At 50.5% G+C, this 21654-nt stretch overlaps 1 protein-coding gene across 1 annotated transcript in view; it reads left to right on the forward strand.

The window, feature by feature from the left end:
- The first annotated feature begins 1678 nt into the window (after positions 1–1678).
- The window catches only part of ZAN (zonadhesin), a 40092-nt gene continuing 20116 nt past the window's right edge, over positions 1679–21654 (forward strand). The window contains exons 1-22 of the mRNA XM_042782969.1: positions 1679–1729; positions 2488–2620; positions 2788–3059; positions 3254–3341; positions 4083–4232; positions 6604–6670; positions 7135–7334; positions 7654–7745; positions 7919–7997; positions 8107–8256; positions 8750–9024; positions 9317–9401; positions 9912–11159; positions 12752–12936; positions 15183–15324; positions 15503–15619; positions 16161–16285; positions 16740–16885; positions 17566–17715; positions 18562–18669; positions 18770–18939; positions 20306–20508. Of these exons, the coding sequence (XP_042638903.1) occupies positions 1679–1729; positions 2488–2620; positions 2788–3059; positions 3254–3341; positions 4083–4232; positions 6604–6670; positions 7135–7334; positions 7654–7745; positions 7919–7997; positions 8107–8256; positions 8750–9024; positions 9317–9401; positions 9912–11159; positions 12752–12936; positions 15183–15324; positions 15503–15619; positions 16161–16285; positions 16740–16885; positions 17566–17715; positions 18562–18669; positions 18770–18939; positions 20306–20508 (4236 nt within the window). The remainder of the gene's footprint in view (positions 1730–2487; positions 2621–2787; positions 3060–3253; positions 3342–4082; positions 4233–6603; positions 6671–7134; positions 7335–7653; positions 7746–7918; positions 7998–8106; positions 8257–8749; positions 9025–9316; positions 9402–9911; positions 11160–12751; positions 12937–15182; positions 15325–15502; positions 15620–16160; positions 16286–16739; positions 16886–17565; positions 17716–18561; positions 18670–18769; positions 18940–20305; positions 20509–21654) is intronic.

Consider the following 21654-nt stretch of genomic DNA (forward strand, 5'->3'; position numbering starts at 1 on the left):
TCTTGCCTTTTCTCTCAGCTTTTTCTTTTCTCTGTCTCAATTTTCTTCCCTTGATTTCATTTATAACTTTCTTATTGGATTTGAAATTTTAACTATCATAGCTTTAATTTCCCAGTGCTGTTTTTTCTTTCCTGATTGTCAGTTTTCCATGGCATCATGGGAGGGCTTTCAGGAAAGGAGGGTGGGGAGTGGATAAATGTGGTCTAGGCTCCGCATTGTGTCCTTGCCCCTCTCCCCCGAAAGCTGACTCTGGGGTTCCTCATGGCTCCTTCAGTCTGGACCTTGGTGCTACTTCTGGAGGCAGCCTGGGGCCAGGGCCACACGCCTGCCCCTGTCAGGTAAGCTGGGCTCAGGACATAACGATAAATCTGGGGCAGACTGCACTTGGGGGTGGTTCTGGCAGATCCCCGGGGAACAGGGTAGGGAACCCACAGGATGCAAAGAAGACTGATGAATGGGAATGGAGGAGCCCTATGGTCCTAGAGCCTGAGTCTGAGGGCTGGGTTCTGGGTGGGAGAAGCCCAGTGGAATGAGGACGGAGCTGCAGCATGAGGAGCAGGGAAGGGGTAAGGTGGGAGGCAGGCGTGAGGATGGGCGGGGAGGGCAGAGGTCAGGCCCTTAGAAAATGAATAAGCCCAGGTTAGACCCAGTGATCAGAGAGACTACAGGTAGGAGGCAGCCAGAAGTGACAGATGGCTTGGTGTCCTGGAGCTTGTCAGGTAGAATTTGAACAAGGAAAACTTGGGCAAAAAAAACAAAAGGCTGTCCTATGGGGCCCACACTGACTGCTGTGGGCAGCCAACTTCTCTGCGGAATATGTAAGGTTAGGAAGACAGATTAGGGGCTAGTTCCTCTTTTTTACACATTTATATGTCATTCACATACGTTCATTTGCATATGGTGGATGAAATACTACTTGGCAACAGGAGACCAATATAGTCCTTGTTCTATGGGAAAAAATTGGGAATCTAACTCCAAAAGAGCTCAACATCTAATGAAGGAGCTCCCCAGGTGTAAACTGATCAAGGACTAAATGAGAATTCCTCCAGAAGAGGGGATCAGACACTCAGGGCTCAGTGCCCCCAGTGAGGATACCTGTGGGGGTGTGAGGAGCTCAAAGGGGCCACTTCCTTGGAGAGAGAGAAGGATTTAAGGTGAGGAAGCTGTGGGTAACCTCTCTGAAAAACTTAAAGAAAACAAGTAATATAAGTTCCTAACACAATATGTTGTTGTTGTTATTATTTGCCATTGAGTCAGACCTGACTCACAGCAACCCCTCCTTGGGTTTCAGAGGCAGTATCATTACATAAGTAGATTGCCTAACCTTCCTTCCGAGGGGTAGCTGGTGGGTTTGAACCACCAGCCTTCTGGTTAGCAGTCAAGTGCCTTAGGCACTACACTACCAGAGCTCCTTAACATATAGAGAAACAAAAAGAAAATAAAACTCATACACAAATCACCACCTGGGAAGCTCCTGATTGTCGAGCCTTCTAGTGCTTGAAGTGACAAATGTCACTTTTTCTCTTTCTCCAAAACAACCCCAAGGAGGGAGACGCCTCTGGACTGGAAGCTAGTAGTTCCCCGCTCTGCAAACAACTGTGAGTTGGAAACTAAGATCTTTCCTCCCACCAAGTTCCGAGCCCAGGGGCAACCACCTCGAGTGCCCTTGGCACCGGTGATGCCACATACATGTGATGAAGGTGTGAAGGGCCACCCTGAGATGATCAAGGTGATGAGAGCTATGGAGAGCTAGAACACACATTCTGCCTGAGACTCACATTCAAGTTCACATTCAAGTTCACAAACAACAGAAGTATGCTTCCCAGACCAATCTGCCCAGCTGAACTTAGACCCCTGGGCCCCATTTTGTGGCCTCTGTCCTAGTGGTACTGCTCACCAAGCCCTGAATTCCTCCTGACATTACTTATTTCTTTGTCTCTCCCAGACTTCTGCTCTGGACCCCACTTTTTTTTTTTTTTAATTTTTATTGTGATTTGGGTGAAAGCTTATAGAGCAAATTCATCTTCCATACAGCAGCTCACATACACTTTGTCTTATGACGTTGACTGCAATTTACCACAATGCAACAGCTTCTCTCCTACTTCCTCCCCATAGTTACCTCTTCTCAGTTTCCTTACCTCCCATGCACTCCTGTTCCCTGAGCTGTCTCCCTGGGCAAACACAGCCCTTCTATTCTCCCGTGATTGATCTCTCTAAGGAGTGTATCTACCTAATGTAAATGTTCAGCTCATATGCCTATCTTTTGTTTAGATGGAAGCCACAGGAGTGGGTTCAATTCTAGACCTGAAAGGCTGTTAGGGGCCATAGTCTCAAGGGTTCCACCAGACTCTATCTGGACCCCACATCTTGGCAGCTCCCTTTTCTCAGCCCTCCTGCTGACCCACAGCCCCCAGCTGGGCTCAGCACTGCCCTCTCCCTGCCCCTTGGCCTCATAGAACCCCTTTTCTCCCAGCTGTTCTTACACAGTGTGATTTTGAGGATGACACCAACCCCCTCTGCGGCTGGACCCAAGGGTCTGAAGATGACGGGGACTGGACTCGAGCCAGGGGCTCTAAGCACACTGACACCACTGGGCCCCCTGGAGGGTACCCCAACAAACGTGAGGGGCCTGCAAGAGCCCTTTGGTTCAGGGAGGAAAGCGGGTGGGTGGGGAGCCAGCTAGGAGATCTGGGTGAAGGGAGGAGGGGGCAGCTGGAAGCCAGGGGTGGTAGGGGCAGTGTCAGGGTTGGGGGGGCCTCATATCTGGGCTCTGCCTCCCTCCCACAGAGGGCTACTACCTGCTCATGGACGCACGAGTCTTTCGCCGGGGCGGGGTGGCCCGCCTGCGTAGCCCTGTGGTCAAGGAGCCCGGGCCGCTGTGTGTGCACTTTGCCTACCACATGTTTGGACTATCGTGGGGTGCCCAGCTCAAACTGCTGCTGCTTCCCAGCACCCAGGATGGGCGTCCCCATCTGCTCTGGAGGCACGCAAACACCCAGAGCACCTCCTGGGTGCCCACTGCTGTCACCGTGCCCGGGAGGCTCACCCAGCCCAGCAGGGTGAGGCCGAGGGTGAAGCCAGGGGCCCCAGTGGGAAGCTGGGTGTTGGGAGGCCTGCAGTGGGCAGTAGCAAGGAGAGGACACTGGGCACCAGGCCATCTGATTTCAGGAAAGAGCCTAAGGACAGAGACGGGGCAGGAGTCCTGGTCAAGAGGCTCACAAGGTTTTGGTGGCTTTGTCCCTTCCTCCTACAGCTGATGTTTGAGGCAGTGAGAGGCAGCAATGCTTATCTGGACATCGCTCTGGATGCCCTGTCCATCCTTCGGGGTGCCTGCCATCAGGGTGAGCCCTTCTCCTACCTCCACTGATGCTGAGGGTGGCAGGAATAGCTCAGGGCCTATGACACTGATTCCTCAGACAAAATAGGGGCCACCTGCTCCTCTCTTTCACCACACCCCACATCTTTGACTCCAGAAGCAACCACACCTACACAGAGGTTAAATTACCTTTAACATAGCGTTGTGCTGATCCCTGTTCTGGAGTGACCAGCTGTCTCAGATTGCCCTGAATTGTCTCATTTTTGGCACTGAAAGTTCCACGTCCCAAAAAACCAACAGGCCTGGGCAAACTAGAATGTTTGGTCACCCTAGCTGGTACCCACAGCCATGCAGATTAGCTCTCCAGACTCAAGTTAGGGATTTCAGGGCAGGAAATCCAAGAGATGGAAAATTCTGGAAGCTGGGTAAAAGGAACCAACACTTGCTGAGCACCAGCATTGTATGAGATGCTCCACACACATCATTTAATTTACATCCAGTGACAGCTCCATGAAGTGGGCACTGTTATCCCCAGTTTATAGATTAGGAAACTGAGGCTTGGGGAGGTTAAATAATCTACACCAGGAATACAGCCAGTCGGCAGAGGGCCCTTCTCCCAAATCACAAGAAAAAGTTGAAAAACAAATGACCAAACAAAAAAGCCCACCAGGCTCATGACAGGACCCAGATTGGAACTCGGTATTGCAGCCCCGGATTGAAGCATACTTTACTGAGCTAAACCCTCCCCTCCTTCCTTTCCCCTCAGACTGTGTGATGCAAACCTGCAACTTTGACACTCCAAATGACCTCTGTGGCTGGAGCTGGATCCCAACCCCTACTGGAGCCAGATGGATCCAGAAGACGGGGTCATCGGGGGATCCATATGCGGGGCCTGTGGACGACTTCTCCAGGCCTGGTAGTGAGTAATGCTTCCATGCTGCCATCCTTCTAATGAACTCCGTGGAAGCATGCAATGTTTGCTTTTTAACCCAACTGTAACACTCAGGACAGTTCTGCTGGGAAGAACCTCAAACCACTATCAGTGTGGGTTTCACAGCAGAAGCAACATCCAAGCACACACCCAGCTCCCACCACTGCTACCCTGGAGACTCTACTTGACAGACCCAGCACAACTGTCCCTTACCTTCTTTTCCTAACACCTTTCCTTCTTTCTTCATTCATTCATTCATTTATTCTACAAATATTTATTGAACACCTACATGTACCAGGCAATGTCCCTGGCACTTGGGATACATCAGTGTCAGATGAAGAGTGTTAAGTGGCTGAGGGAGACAGTTACTGAAACCATAAGTAAATTATGTTGTCATAGGGTGAGACCGGTTGGGCAATCTACTTCCATAGTGATACTGCCTTGGAAACCCAAGGAGGGGTCGCTATGAGTTGGGGCCGACTTGACAGCACATAACAACAACAACAAAGGGTGAGACCAGGAGGCGGTCATTGGAACAGAGCAAGGGGACACAGCATGATTTAAAATCAGGAGGGGAGAATGCATCAGGGTTGTCTCCTTTCCCTATACTTCTTCAGTCTATATACTGAGCAAATAATCCAAGAAGCTGGACTATATGAAGAAGAGTATGGCATCAGGATTGGAGGAAGAACCATTAACAACCTGCGATATGCAGATGACACAATCTTGCTTGCTGAAAGTGAAGATGACGTGAAGCAGTTACTGATGAAGATTAGAAACTACAGTCTGCAGTATGGATTACACCTTAACCTAAAGAAAATGAAAATCCTCACAACTGGACCAATAAGCAGCATCACAATAAATGGAAAAAAGATTGAAGTCAAAGATTTCATATTACTTGGTTCCACAATCAACACCAATGGAAGCAGTAGTCAAGAAATCAGACAACGTATAATTGCACTGGGCGAATCTGCGGCCAAAGGCCTCTTCTCTTTAAAGACCTGAAGAGCAAAGATGTCTCTTTGAAGATTAACCCAAGCCATGGTATTTTCAATCGCCTCATATGCTTGTGAAAGCTGGACAATGAATAAGGAAGACTGAAGAAGAGTTGATGCTTTTGAGTTGCGGTGTTGATGAAGAATACTGATAGTCCCATGGACTGCCAGAAGAAATAACAGATCTGTCCTGGAAGAAGTACAGCTGAGTTGAGAAAAATCCCAGGAAGTGAGAACAATCCCAGGAAGTGAGAACAGCCAGACTTTGTGTCACCTACTTTGGTCAGGTTATCAGAAGGCACCATTCCCTGGAGAAGGATATCATGCTTGCTAAAGTGGAGGGTCAACAGATAAGGGGAAGGCCCTGATTGAGATGGATTGACACAGTGGCCGCTATGATAGGCTCAAGTATAGCAAAGATTGTGAAGCTGGCACAGGACCGGGCAATATTTCGTTCTGTTGTACGTAGGGTTGTTGTGAGTTGGCACCTACTCAACAGCACCTAACAACAACAACAGAGTGAGCAGTGCTATTGAAAAAGGAAAGTTGAGTAAAGTAAAGGGATTGGAAATGCAGACATGGAGTGGGTTGCAAATTTTAGAGTAGGTCTCATTCAGGTCACATTAAAGGAGCTGAAGAACTGAAGCATGAAGCTATCTGGGGGAAGAGCATTTCGGGCATGGGGCAGCCACGCACAGGCCCCGAGGTAGCCATAGGGCTGGGGAGTCTGAGGGACTGCAAGGAGCCAGGGTGGCTGGGATGGGTGATTGGAGGAGAGAGGGAGACAGGATGAGCTCAGAGGCATCATGGAAGGGACAGGTCTTGCAGAGCCTTGAAAGCCATTGTCAGGACTGTGGCTTTGAGTCTCTCCACCCTCAACCCCCTCTCTGCATATTACTTTTTCATTTTCCTATTTCCATTTCTCTTTCCCGCCATCTTTGTCTCAGCCCACTTCATAAGCCTTTTCTGTCCACTCCAACACAATGCCCTCCTTCCTCAGATCTTTCCTGCCACCTCAGGTTTGCCTTCTTGAAAAGTACTGAGAAACCCCCGACCCCTCTTTCATACTATGCCCCTGGAGAGGAGGGCCCCCAGTGCATCCCTGTGTCCCCCCAGTGTTTAGCACAGGGTCCCAGGGGTTTCAGTAACTAGTGGCTGATTTTTCATGTTTTCCCCTTTCTCTTCCTTTTTCCACCTTGCTCACTTCCTTAGATTTTCACATCTCTTCCTTCTCTTGCCACTTCTTTTCCATTTCTGATCAGTACAGGTATCATTCTTCATTTTCTTTTTCATCATTTTACTACCTCCTTTGTTGACTCTCCTTTCTCTTCTTCCCCACTTCTGCCTTCCCTCTCTTTTAGCCTCCTTCTTCTCCCCCTTCCCTGGGCCCACCTTCCCGGCCTCACACCATACAGCAGTGTCAAGCAGGTGTGGCGCATGAGGGCGCTCCTCACGTGGTAGCGGCAGCTTAGACTGTAGCCCTAGTTGCAGGTAACGTCATGAAACATGGCTCACGTTATTGGCTGCTTGACGCTCTTCAGGGTGTGTGCATGAAAAGATGCCAGCCCTTACTCACGTTTTTGTATGAATCAGCTATGTCTAGTGGGAGCAAGAAAAGAAAGAGACCATAACACTAGGGATTCTAAAAAAGTCAGGACTCAAAGGACAATGGCTTTCTAGTTGCTGCTTCTGAGAGAATGCCTGCCTTTTACATGGCGGCCTCCTTACCCAGTTCCACCAAGCACTTCTGGGAGCACTGACGCTCATTCAGTCTGTAAGGCAGGGGTGTACACCCTTCAGGGCTGCTAACTCTGGGAAGCTGTTGGGCTCCTCAGGGCCAAGTGCCACCCATAGCCCTATCTCTGATGTCATACCCTCCCCCCAAAACCCAGGTACTCCACTTTTCCTGCTCCCTTTTCCTTCCCAGACGGCTCCTACATGCTCCTGGACCCCAGGGATGCAAAACCAGGGCAACAAGCCATCCTCCTGAGTCCGTTGAGCCACTCCTCTGGCTGTCTGAGCCTCTCCTTGCATTACATCCTCCGGGCCCGGACTGCTGGTGCAGCGTTCATCATCAAGGCTGTAGCCTTAGGTTAGAGTGAGAAACTCATGAGATTGACACTTCATTCACGAGTTCATCTCCCAGGGTTGGGTTGAGGGGGAAACAAGGGGCATCCCTCAGGGTCTAGGGAAGTCTGGCATATAGGACAGTCCGTGGATGAAATTGGGGACCTGGGGGACAATGGATTCTGGAAAAATAGATAAAGATGTCAGGAGAGTCAGAGAGAAGGGCGTGGTTGCATTTGGGGGGAGGAGACCCCAAGTCTTCTGCTACTCACCCTTCTGAGGATAGTTTTGAAGTAATTTCCAAATCTTGCTCTCACTTTTCTCTCTGATTCCTTCCATTGCAGGTAGTGTTCAGAAACACACTCTCTTCTCAGGACAGCCTGGATCCAACTGGCAGCCCGTGTCTGTCAATTTTACAAGCAAAGGACAGATTCAGGTACAGAGCCACAAGGGGTTGGTTTTCCTGCACAAGGCACGCACTCCTAGTGTTGAAATGAATCGAAGATCTGAGCACAGGGAGGAGGATGTCTAGGTCTCTGAATGGAGTTGTAAGACCAGAGCCTTGGGGGTTTGGACTCTGTGCTCACTCCGGGCCAACTCTCTCTTCAGTTCATCATGGTGGGCGTGTTTGGAGCAATCCCAGAGCCAGCTGTGGCAGTGGATGCAGTCAGCATTGCTCCCTGTGGAGGTGAGAGCAGGACCTGGGAGGCCCAGATATCTCTGAATCAGGGGTGAAGTGGGGTAGGAAGGAAGAGCATGGTCAAAATTTCTCAAATCCCCCCCCCCCCTTGATCTAGAGAGCTTTCCTCAGTGTGACTTTGAAGATGATGCCCATCCCTTCTGTGACTGGATCCAGGAATCAAGGGATGGTGCACACTGGACCCGAGGAAGTAGGAATACGTCCACCCAGGGCACAAATCATCCCTCTGGAGGTTCCCCTAATGGAGGTGAGGAGTTTGAGGGCCCCTCAAGCCATCTTGAATCACTGAATCTACTCTCAGGTATGGGGCTGGTGAGCGTGATTGATGGAGGAGGTGTCACTGGAGAGGATGTTGTAGGTGGTGGAGATGAGTCACCAGATGATGACTGGGAAACTATCATGGGGCCGGAGTTTTGGCGATGACAGAGCATGGCCTTAGGACCAATGACACCCCTCCCCCCAAAAGCCAGACATCTCATTTCATTGAGAACAAGGCTTCAGAATCTACTATCTCATCTTATTTACTGATGCAGCTGACAAAGATTTGTTGCTTTGGTTCTCCCATTCTTTCTGATCCTGCCTTCTTGAGTTAGAAGTCCAAAACAAGCAGAAAATAATGGTATAGTGTGCGGAGTTTGGGTGCCTGCATCAGACTCCCATTTGGGAATCAAGTTGCTAAAGCAACCAAAGAAGTATCCTGTCAAAGCTTCTGATCTTGCCTGTTCCCTCCTTTTGCCCAGAGAGTCATCACTACATCTACCTCAAGCCTGACAAGCTCTCTCAGACAATGCATCCTGTCCGACTGTTGAGCAGGTCTTTCTGTGCCCTTGAGGCAATCTGCGTGGAGTTTACTTACCACATGTATGGACCTGAAGAGGGTGTTATGCTCAAGTTCCTGCTGGGGACTCCAAGAAGTAGTGTCACAAGTTCTCTCTGGAGCCATGTGGGATCTCAGAGCCCTACGTGGCAGCAGGCCTCCTTCACCATCCCTTCAGGACGTCAACAGCCCATGCAGGTGAGAGATGGAGAGAGTGTGCTGTGCGTGTATCTGTGTGGTGCATGGTGAGGAGAACATGATGCCTGGGATGGGGTGGACGACAAGGGCTGAGAAGATGGGAAGCTAGAAAGGAGATGGGGAAGATGAACTTAATGTTACAGAAGATCTCTGGCTCCTGCAAAGGAGGAAGCAGGGCTGGATTGTTGAGGCCAGAACAAGGCACCATTTTGAGAGGACATAGTCCAGGCCCAGCAAAGTCACTGAGTTGCCAAGATTTAATTTTCATCTCTCTCTTCCTCCTTTTGTTCAGCTGATACTTGAGGCTTTTGTCAGTGCCAACCCTACCTTTGATGTTGCTGTGGGTTTCATCTTGATCCATCATGGGGCTTGTCCAGGTAAGATGAAACCCAGGGTCCTGGCAAGGGGTCTGTGCCCTGGAATGACCATCCGTATGAATTGCTTAAGATATAAGTTTTCTCTTGCACATATTTTCACAGAGCTGACTCTGTTTTCCTGTCTGACTTTATCTTTCTGTATTCTACCTACCTTCATTTCCCTGATCCCATCAGAATGCTTGATTGAGTGTGACTTCAATGCCATGAATTTCTGTGGCTGGATCCAGAACCCTTTACTTAGTAAATGGTGATCCTGAAGGCAGGGACCATATCCTATTCATTTTTGTATTTCTTGCCTGGCACAGTATCTGACATATATTAGAATCAGATTGTTTGTTGAGTGAAAGTTGGGAGTTGGGAGTCAAAGAACAGGTGTGAATAAGTCATACCTTTGAGCCTACCTATTTTAACGAGGTATGAGAAAAGAAGACGGTGTATGATTTTGACTAAATTCTAAGTTTTGTTTGTTTGTTTGTTTCTTTTTTGCAGTGCTTCCTATGAAACACCCAGTTCCACCTACTGTTGTCACCACAGAAAAACCCACTGTCCCCAGTGAAAAACCCACCTTCCCCACAGAAGAATGCCTTGTTCCCACTGAGAAGAATACCACCCCCACAAAAACAACCACCATCACCACAGAAATATGCGCCCCCCCCACTGAAAAGCCCACTGTCCCCACAGAAAAGCCCACTGTCCCCACAGAAAAGCTCACTGTCCTCACTGGAAAACCCACTATCCCCACTGAGGAGCCCACTGCCCCCATTGAAGAGCCTACAGTCCCCACTGAAGAGTCCACTCTCCTTGTTGCAGAGCCCACCATCCCCACTGAAAAACTCACAATCACAGAAACGCCCACAGTTCCCACAGAAAAGCCTACCATTTCCACTGAAAAGCCCACTGTCCCCACCGAAAAAACCACCATCCCCACCGAGAAGCCCACTGCTCCCACAAAGAAGCCCACTGCCCCCACCGAGAAGCCCACCGTTCCCACCGAGAAGCCCACCGTCCCCACTGAGGAGTCCACTCTCCCCACTGAGAAACCCACCCTCCCCACTGAGGAGACCACTGTCCCCACTGAAAAGCCCACTGAGAAGCCCACCATCCCTACTGAGGAGTCCACCGTTCCCACTGAGAAGCCCACAGTCCCCACTGAGGGGTCCACAGTCCCCAGTGAGGGGTCCACTGCCCCCACTGAGAAGCCCACCATCCCCACTGGGAAGCCCACCGTCCCCACTGAGAAGCCCACCTTCCCCACTGAGAAGCCCACCACCCCCACTGAGAAGCCCACCGTCCCCACTGAGAAGCCCACCGTCCCCACTGAGAAGCCCACCACCCCCACTGAGAAGCCCACCGTCGCCACTGAGAAGCCCACCGTCGCCACTGAGAAGCCCACCGTCCCCACTGAGAAGCCCACCGTCCCCACTGAGAAGTCCACTGTCCCCACGGAGAAGCCCACCGTCCCCACTGAGAAGCCCACCGTGCCCACTGAGAAACCCACCATCGTCACTGAGAAGCCCACTGTCCCCACTGAGAAGCCCACCGTCGCCAATGAGAAGCCCACCGTCGCCACTGAGAAGCCCACCACCCCCACAGGGAAGCCCACCACCCCCACAGAAAAGCACACAACTCCGTTGGTACCTTACACCAGCCCAACACTCAAACCCAGTGGGCCAGTCTTGGTGACGACTCCAACTGCTTCAAGTGCCTTCATGACCAGTGTAGCCCTCGGCACCACTGCAACTCCTAGACCTGCTCCAGGTATGAGGTGGGCACTGGACAAATTGCTGAAAGTAAGAAACAGAAGGAGAGATAGTTAAGGAAAGGTATACTTCGGGCAGAAACAAATGCAGTCTTCAAGGAGAACAGAAATCAGACCATGAAGACTTTAGAAGAAATGATGAAGACTATCTTTGGTCAGAGGGACAGCAGGGCAGGGGTGGGGTCGGAGTTGTTGGGAACCAATAATTTGGTTTATTGAGATGTAATTCACATAACATAAAATCCACTCATTTGAAGTGTACAGTTCAGTGGGTTTTAGTATATTTACACATGCATACAACCACTAGCACAGTCAATTTTAGAACATTTTCATCATCTCAGAAAGAAATCCCATACCTTTTAGCTATCACCCAAACTCCCATCCTTTTCTTAAACCCTAAGCAACCACTAAGCTACTCTCTGTCTCTATAGATTTACTTATTGTGGAATATGGAAATGGAATCATACAATTTGTGGTCTTTTGGGTCTAGCTTTTTTCATGTAGCATAATGTTTTCAAGGTTCATCCACGTTGTAACATATTTCAATATGTCAATTAAAAAATGTATTTTTTTGATTCTCATAAGCACATAGGTAACAGAACAGTTGCCACTTCTACAATCTTCATATGTACAGTTTGGTGACATTAATTATGTTCATCACATTGTTTAACCATTATTACATTTACTGTTCCCAAGTTTTCCTACCACCATTAACAGAAGCTCGGTGTCCCTTAAGCAATGGGTCATCCTTTCCACCTCCCTCCCACCCATCCCTGGAACCACTAATAAACTTTGGTCTCTCTGTAGACCAACAGAAACCAATCCACTGTCATTGAGTTGGTTCCAACTCATAACTACCCTATAGAACAGAGTAGAACTGCCCCATAGAGTTTCCAAGGCTGTACATCTTTACAGAAGCAGACCACCTCATCTTTCTCCTGTAGGGCAGCTGGTGGGTTCAACCAACTGATCTTTTGGTTTGCAGCCAAATGCTTTAACCACTGCACCACCAGAGCTCCTTGGTTTGGTCTCTATCCACTGGCCTATCCTAGATATTTCATTTAATTGGGATCATGCAAGATCTGTCTTCTTGTGACTGAATTATTTCACTCAGCCTGTTTTCAAGGTTTGTCCACATATCAGGACATGGTTTCTCTGTATAGCTGAGTCATATTCCATTGTGTGTATGTTCCACATTTTGTTTATCCATTCATCTGCTGATGGACATTTAGGCTGTTTCCACCTTTTGGCTATTGTGGATAATGCTGCCATGAACATTGGTGTACAAGTCTCTGTTTGCATTCCTGCCTTTCATTCTTTTTGGTTTCTACCAAAGAGTGGAATTGCTAGAGCATAAGGTAATTCTATGTTTACCTTTTGAGGAGCTGCTAAACTACTTTTCACAGCTTCTGTACCATTTACATCACCACCAGCAATGGATGAAGGTTCCCTCCTTCCTTCTTACGGCTGAATGATATGGGTCTGTAGAAAATAAAGAACAGCTTGAGTTTAGGGGTAGAGGAAAGAAAGAAAAGCTCTCTGAGAAAGGCTGTGGAATGGAGGACTGACTAAAGCAGTGCTTCCCCCTTAGTGACCTGTCCCTCCGATGCGCACTATGAGTCCTGTGCCTGCCCTGCATCCTGTGAGAACCCCAAGCCCACCTGTCAGCTCCCCTGCAGGCCAGGCTGTGCCTGCAATCCTGGCTTTTTGCTTAGTCACTCCCGCTGCATCCAACCCTCCTCTTGTGACTGCTTCTACAACAACAACTACTACAAGGTAAGACCAGTGGGATCCCTGGAGCCTCTGAGGGCAATTGCTAGCATGACACCTGGGTTCTGGCTCCATGTGCTCCCTCAGTGAGGTCAGTTGGGATCAATGGGATGCTCAAGGGGTGTGGGTATCACCTCCAGAGCAATAGTTACACAATGTCAGAGTCATTCAGTATGTTTTTTTAATGGTCATATCTGTTCATGCAACATATATTTGTTGAATAACCCCTTTGGTCTCGTGTGATGACAGGCTAGGGAGAAGGATCAGGATCCCATGGTCCTTAGAATCTCATATTCCCATACTTCTTGGCCCTGTAAAGGCAGCCTTAATGATGCATTAGGGATTAGACCCATCATGTGGTAAAACTGAAAACCAAACCAAACTCATTGCCATTGAGTCAATTCCAACTCATAGTTACTCCCATTGGGTTACTCAAGCAGGCTACCTCATCCCATCTTTCTTCCACAGAGTGACTGGTAGGTTTGAACCACCAACCTTTTGGTTAGCAGTCCAAAACCTTAACCACTACACCACCAGAGCTTCTTAGCCATGTGGTAAAGGACAAGCCACCCCATTCACTCCGAGGAAAGCCTGAGGTCCCTGTGTGCACAGAGGGTGCTGGGCACTGAGTGGCACATCTGACACGTTTCAGGGCAGACTCTGGCTCCCAGTCTTGGACTTTTCTTCCAAAGGAACTTGAACATTCTGATGGGTCAAAAAGGGAGGAATTACTATTCCTGTCTCCCCTAATAGATGGTCTCCTGGGGAGATTCATCGAGGGTGTTGGCTCTGGAGGGGTACAGTCTCTGGCCAGCACTGTCCAACACAGATTGCATGCAGGCTATACACACATCATTTTACACTTCCTGGCACCACATTAGAAAAGGAAAAAGGAACGGGCTAAGTTAATTCTAACAACGCACTCAGTCCTTAATCTTGCTTCAGCATGCAATCAACACAAAATTACAAAGTCTGTGCATAGGATAGCATTTTCTCTCCTTACACAAGGTGGAGAAGAAGAAAGAGTCCCAAATATGTTCTTTTTTATTTTCATTTTAAGTCTTCAAATTACAATGTGTATATCCTGCTCACGGCATATCTCAATGTGGACTGGCCACATTTCAAGAGCTCAGTAGCCACATATGGCTGGTGACCGCCATATTGGATGGTGAGCTCTAGAGTCAGGCAACTGAGAATGAATCCCAGCTCCAGCACTCATTTGCTGGGTGACTTTGGGCAAGTTCACTTAACCTCTCAAACTCTGTCTCCATATCTATTAAAATGTGCACAATAGGGTTTCCTACCTCAGAAGATTGTTGTGAAGATGAAATTAGATTCTGACACATACCAGTTACTTATAAATGCTAATTATTATTAGCAACTTATGATAAATATCACATGCAACCTATTCATCAAAAGTGTGTTAAGTATGCATTAGTATGCAATGCCTCTTCTTCAGCTTTGGATGTTCTTTCATTGATGTTCAGAACTTTGCCTTGTCTGGGCCCACTTCCTCCCCTAGGTCCCCTTTAACCAGTCTCCAGGGTCTCTCTGTGTCAATGTTATGGTTAGCTTCAGCCACAGCCTGGGTAGAAAGATCTGCTACAGCCATCAGCCTCAACCATCTCTTTCCTCTGCCCTGAGAGGCATATTCACTTATTATTCATTTGTGGACAAGAAACATCTGCTTTCCTGATGTTGGGGTCACCTGGAATGTGGCATGGGCCTTGCCTTCATAATGCTCTCAGACTGAGGGTTACAGTGGATCTTGGCCCCGTCTTTCATTCAATGATTTATTAAATGAGAGAACACTGCTAGGCACTGTGCTACATGTTGGTGCCAAGATGGCGACCGGAAACAGACATAGTCCCTCACACAGGAAGCTTCCGGTCAATCACAAAAATAAATATAAAAGTGCAATCGTGGTAAATTCTCTGAAGGATAAACTATGAGGTAAGAGGGTGAACTAGTCAAGGAGGTCTGGGGAGCCTTCCTAAGAAAGTGACCCTGAGTAAACTCCTCTGGTTGTGAAGGAATGATTTAGAAAGAGGGGAGGGAAGAGCATTCGAAGATGAGAGACCAGCATGTGCAGACGTCCTGTGGTGGGAAGGGGTGTCTGGTAGATGGTGGGAAGAGTATGAGCAAGGTGAGGTCTGTGCACAGGAGAGCATTTTCTCTGCTGGCATGGTGTGGAGAACAAGGGGAAAAGGTCCCAAGAGCTATAGTGTGTGACTCAAGATCCTTGCTCCCAGCCTGGGGTCGAGTGGTTCAGCCCCAACTGCACAGAGCATTGCCGCTGCTTGTCTGGTGGTCGCCTGGAGTGCCAGGCCTCCCAGTGTGGGACACACAAAGTGTGCCAGCTGCAGAACAGCCAGTATGGATGCCACCCCTACGGTGAGACTCTTCTCTCATGCTGGCCCTGCCTGCCAGCCTGTCAGTGGTATGATACCAGGGTCCCAACCCTTCCCTTGACCAGAGGAGCTGGGGAGTGTCATTGGGTGGGTGAGGTGGGATGTGGGTCTCAGTCTGGTAGAGGCAACTTCACATGTACCCCCCTCTCTCTCATTGGCAGGCACTGCCACCTGCTTGGTCTACGGAGATCCTCATTATCTTACCTTTGATGAGAGGCACTTTAGCTTCATGGGCAAATGCACCTACCTCTTGGCCCATCCCTGCAACAACTCAACAGGTAGGTTCGGGAGACGCTTGATACGGCCTGGGTGAGGGTTATGAGGTCAGAACTTCTGATCTTGGGAGTCCAGTGGGTAGCAGTAAAGGGTAGAAACAGATGAGGGAAAGAGGCAAGATCAGGGCAAGGTCTTCTGGAGACCTTGAGGGTTGAGAGGTCCATGCCAGCAGTAGGAGCTTCCTCAGGGCCAGAGAGACTCGGGGGGAGAATGTAGCTGAACCTATTTCTTTTTATCATTTGCTTTCTTGAGAAATTTTTATTGAGGGTCTACTTTGTGCCTGACATTGTGGTGGTCACTGTCAAAGATACCAGAGACGCTCCAGCTCTTGAGGATGTCCCAGTCCACCAAGCAGAAACAGAGAGGCAGTTCTGGGAGTGGGAATATATGTTTGTGTCCTGCCTCCCCTATTGAACTGCAGGGCCCATGTCTCTGTGGCCTTTACCCCCTTGGTGCCAGGCTCAGGGCCCCCACCCACAGTGGATTCCCTGAAATGTTTGTTGAATGAATCCCTTGGCTGTCTTTATTCCTCTCCCCACCCAGACCCATACTTCAAGGTGGCAATAAAGAATGAGGAACGAGGACAGGAAGGTGTCTCTTGCCTGAGCAAAGTCTATGTGACCCTGCCCCAGACCACCATCACCCTACTGAAGGGCAGACACACTCTGGTGAGCCTTGTCTCCTACCCATCCCTCTCAGGGCTGTGGCCTGCTCCTGTGGGCTGCTGTGGCCTTGGGTTTGCTGCTCCTCCAGCCCTCAAACTTACTTTGGTATAAACTCTCACTGCCGTCGAGTTGGATCCGACTCATAGCGACCCCTCTACAGAAGCAGATTGCCCAACCTTCCTTTAGAGGAGTGCCTGGTGGGTTTGAACCACCAGCCTTCTGGTTAGTAGTCAAGTGCCTTAGGCACTACGCCACCAGAGCTCCTTGCTTTGGGCTGGGCTTAGATAACATAAAGGAACAATGGTAAAAGTCCTTTGTGAGCTCCACACCACCCTAAGTGGGAGAGGTTGGATTGCCTGAAGGATGTTCTGCCTCCCAGCCATGAATGTGGGAATCTGTTTGGGGTCCTCCTTGACCCCCCATTTGTCTCTCTCCTCCCCTCTGCCCTACCTTCCAGATTGGGGGTTATCGTGTCACTCTCCCGGCCATGCCTTCTAAAGGTATCTTCTTGACTCAGAGTGGACGGTTTGTGGAGCTGCAGACAGCATTTGGCTTGCGGGTGAGGTGGGATGGTGACCAGCAGCTCTATGTGACTGTGCCCAGGTGAGAGGGTGGCCCAGCAAGGCAGCTGCCACTTCTTCCTGTCCCGCCCCCTCTGGCTCCTAGGACCCACTGGATCCTTTCCCTTCGATTCTGCCTCCTCCTATTGGACCAATTCTCAGTCATTTATGAGCCTCCCGATGGGTAGGAAGCACTTAGCTCAGCATGGGGAAAGGGCAGACCACTAGACCTGCCATCTTTCAGGATGAGCAGACAGGAGGAAATGGGTTCAGAGCTGGGTGATGACTTCAGGCTGTACACACAGTGCTCTGGGAATGTTCTAGAAGGGTCACTGATAGGCCCTGCTGGGCTTTCAGAAGAGTGGCTACTTGATCCCAGTCTTCAAGGAAGAGGACAAACACAGTAAAGAAAGACTTGACGGGAGCAGTGAACACTAATGCAAAAAGAAACCGGCGTGTTTTAGGGCCAGGAGGAGGTCTGTGATGGCGAGAGACATGGGGTGTGAGCAGAAGGGAAGATCAGGACTATGAAGGTGTCTTGGGGAGGAGGGGGAGGCCTGTGAGGTCCTATGGGCCTGATGCCTGGCATGGGACCCTTGTTTAAAGTCCAAACCTCTCAATCTTGTTCTCTGGTTTCCCCCAGCCCACTCTGCTCTCTGCTTGTGGGCCCTCAAATGATTGGCCCCTTTTTCCCCTTATGCCTCCTTCTCTCCCTGGTGGTAGCACCTACTTTAGCCGAGTCTGTGGTCTCTGTGGAAACTATGACGGTGACGACAGTAATGACAACCAGAAGCCGGACGGCAGCCTGGCCCAGAATGACGACGAGCTGGGCAACAGCTGGCAGATTGTCGTCGCCGGGGAGGAGGACAAGCAGTGAGTGGGGACCCTCCGGGTGCCCCGGCGGGCTCCCCATTTCCCTCCTGCCTTCCTGCTCCTTTGCCCTTTTAAGAACTAAGCACTTTTTTCCCTTCCTACTCTTTTCCACCCCTCCCTCCACTTCTGTAACTCCCCAGCGAGTTAAAGAAACCATTACCATATCTCTCCGGCCCACCCCTGATTGTAAAACAAACAACAAAACCCAACCAGCTGCCCTTGAGTCAATTTGAAATGATGATGACCCTACTGTGTGAGAGTCGAACTGTGTCCACAGGATTTCAGTGACTGTTTTTGGAAGTAGATCACCAGGCCCTTTCTTCCGAGGTGCCTCTGGGTGACCTCAAACCTCCAGCTTTGTGATGACCAGCTGAGCCTGTACCCAGGGACTCTCTCACTGATTGTACTGAAGCCTCAGCCTTTCTGAGAAGCCCAGCCACTTGCTTGCCAGTCTCCGAAGACTCGAGGCATTTCCTCCTCCTGTAGGGCTTGCGAAAGGGGCTCTGGCAGTGCAGTGGTTAAGGCATTCGGCTGCCATTAAGAAGGTCGGTGGTTCCAACCCACCAGCCACTCCGTGGAAGAAGGGTGAGGCAGTCGGCTTCTGTAAAGATGGACAGCCTTGGAAACCCTTGGGGGCAGTTCTACTCTGTCCTCTAGGGGCGCTGTGAGTCAGAATCGACCTGAGGGCAGTGGGTTTTTTGGTTTGGTAAGTTTGCTGTTCAAATGTTCTCCACCAGGGGTTGCCGAGAGTCCTGAGGTTATTATTTAGCCCAGGATGGCTGGGTTAGGTGCCAAGGATGGATGTGAGCCTTAGCTCTTAGGGGATTTGGGATGGGTCTCTTCTAGGTGTCAGCAGAACCTGGCAAGTCCTCCATCTTGTGATTCAGCTTTGCATAACAGTCTGCTGGGGCCGGAGTTCTGTGGTCGGCTCATTGACCCCAATGGAATATTTGGGTATGAAGGAGGGCAGTAGGGGCTGTGCCGGGCAACCTGGGACCCGGGGTCCCCCGAGGGTCTGCCCCCTCATTCCCTCTGACTCGACCTCTCCCCTCAGGGCATGCCTGCCTCGCCTCAAGGCCTTTTTCTACTACGAGAACTGCTTGTTTGACATGTGCAGCTTCCAAGGGCTGCAGCAAATACTGTGTGTCCAGATGTCGGCCTTGACAGAGACCTGCCAGGCTGCGGGCCTCCTGGTGAAGCCCTGGAGAAGCCCCAAGTTCTGCCGTGAGTTGTGCCAAGAACAGGGGAGAGGCTGCAGGTGCCCTTCCCTGAGACACAGACATGAGCAGGGTCTCAGAACTTAGTGTGTGTGTTAGCTCAAGCTTGGAGGCCGCCCGGCTAAACCCCTTCGTTTTCACACGAGGACAGTGACGTCTGCAGAGTGAACACCTCTCATTGAGAAATTCACAAAGACATGTGCAAACTCAGAAAGCCTCCTGTATGGCAAGAGGCTGTGTGGACTGAACTTGTATAGATTTGTCTATGTGTTCGAGTCACCAATCACCTACACACAGTCCAAACACATGCCGTGTGGGCCTCACAGGGCGGCTCCAAAGCCTCAGTGTGCAGGTCCCCAAAGCTGAGGCTCTTCCTCCTTTGGTCAGTCTGCTCACACTGAGGTCTGTGGTGGCCCCTTGACCCTGCAGCTTGGTCAGGTTCCTGGAGGCAGGGTCCTCGGGGCCTAGGGAGCAAACTCTAGTCACACATCTCCCAGTCCCTCTGTCTCCTTGAGATTGGGCAGCCGAGGTGGGGAGGACTCGTGAGACTTGGGGTGGGCGGGAATGAGACCCCCTGGCAGGTTGCAATGAGCCAGGCACAGAGCCTCTCTCTCCCCGTGTGGGAACAGAGTACTTATAAAGCTGGGACCTCAGCCTGATATAAGGAGCTCTGGTGGCGATGAGCCTAAGGCATGTGACTGCTAACAGAAGGTTGGCAGGTCAAACCCACCAGCCACTCCACGAAAGGAAGACTGGGTAATCTACTTCGGTAAAGATTTGTTGTTGTTGTTGTTATGTGCCGTCGAGTCAAACCCGACTCATAGTGACCCCTCCTTGGGTTTCCGAGGCAGTATCACTACAGAAGTAGGATTGTCCAACCTTCCTTCTGAGGAGTGGCTGGTGGGTTTGAACCACCAGCCGTCTGGTTAGCAGGCAAGTGTCTTAACGACTATGCTACCAGAGCTCCCTTGGTAAAGATTTACTGTCTCAGAAACCCAAAGAGGGTCTGGGGTCGCTATGAGTCGGAATCGACTCAATGGCAGTGGGTTTGGTTTGGTTTACCAGTCTGATGTGGAAACACAGCAAGTAAGCAAAAAGGTGCCTTTAACCTCATGGTCCCCTGAGTGTGTTTATTGCAAAGCCAGTTATTTAGAAGTGGTCACAAATGGGTATGTGGGAAGAGACCCTGCTGGACAGAGCAAATGACAGCTAGTCGGGGAACATGATGAAAGGGGCCAAGGACTGTCCATGGGAGCCTGGCTGCTGGCCCTGCCCCACACCAGGCCAGAGCCCCCGTGTGGTGGGTGCTTTCAACATGCTTCCTCCTTCCCCCACCCTGCCCCGCCCCTTCTCCCCTGTGCTCTCTCCACTAGCTCTGGCCTGCCCACCCAACAGCAGGTACTCCCTGTGTGCCAAGTCCTGCCCCGACACCTGCTTCTCGGGCTTCTCTGGTGTGTCCTGTCCGGACCGCTGCATGGAGGGCTGCGAATGCAATCCGGGCTTTGTCCTCAGTGGCCTTCGGTGTGTCCCCAAAAACCAGTGTGGCTGCGTCCAGTCCCCAGGGACCTACATGGAGGTGAGCAGCCAGGGGCTGGTCCTCTCACCCCTGCAGTCAGAAAGGACTTCTCCGTGTTCGGAAATCTGTGGCAAGCTCTTAGGAGAACAGCTCTGGGCAACGGTGGAAGGCCTGTGTAGGAGGCCCGAGAAACAGCCCAGGGCTTTAGGGCTGGGATCAGGAGCACTCTGGCTCGGAGCCAACTTCCTTTTTTCTTCTTCAGCTACAGTCCTCTTCACGCAGAGGGGGACGGCTCAGTTATTTCCCATTCATCTTGCAGAATTTGAGGGAGCTCTGGTGGTGTGGGCCTAAGGCATTTGACTGCTAACCAGAAGGTGGGTGGTTCAAACCCACCAGCTGCTTGAGAAAGGAAGACGGGGAATCTACTTCCCAGAGGTTTAACACTCTGGACCCAGTGGTTTCCACTGTGAGTCAGAATTGACTCCATGCCAGTGGGTTTGGTTTTTTTGCAGAACCTGAGACCACTGGCTCCCTTCCCTCCCTCTTTCCTGCTGCCCCTCCCTGCCCTTCACTTTGGAATCCTTTGTTCAGCCTTCAGACTTCCCTGCCCCCCTCCACATCTCTGGGTCTCACCTGTGCTCTTTCCAAACTCTCTCTCCCCTCCTCCCAAGGGTCTCTGTCCCCCAACGGACCCTGGTCTCTTCCTTGGCCCCCGTTTTCAGTTTTCACAGAGGCAGCATTGGAGCCAGACCTTCATCCGCGCCCTGCTCCCACTAGGCCCAGAGATCAGGGTCCCTGGAAGCCCTCCACCGCGTGACTTTCCTCTGAACTGTCCTCCCCTCTGCCCCACCGCGACTCTAGCCTGGCCCACCGAATGCTCTGGGCCCACACCTTGCTCTTCTCCCAGTTTTGCCCTTTCGTCAGCCCTTCTCGCGCTGCCTCCCAGCCACCTCTGGCTATCCGAATCCTTACCCTCCTTTGAGGCCCTATTGAAATGCTGCCTCCCCAAGGAAGCCTCCCTGATAGACAAAGTCAGAAAGCTTCTCTCTCCAAACACTTGTACCAAATGCATACTGTTTCTGTCAATGGTAGGGAACTACTGTCCGGTGTCTTGGCTGTCTGGTTGGAGCACGTGTCATCTTCAAATACACTTTCTATGAGTTTACTCGGTTCCTGTCTCCCACTGGGTTGTAAGTTCGATTGTTG

Source organism: Orycteropus afer, unplaced genomic scaffold (genome assembly GCF_000298275.1).
Source record: "Orycteropus afer afer isolate SDZICR_OR568_19922 unplaced genomic scaffold, OryAfe1.0 scaffold00542, whole genome shotgun sequence".
NCBI classification, from domain to species: domain Eukaryota; kingdom Metazoa; phylum Chordata; class Mammalia; order Tubulidentata; family Orycteropodidae; genus Orycteropus; species Orycteropus afer.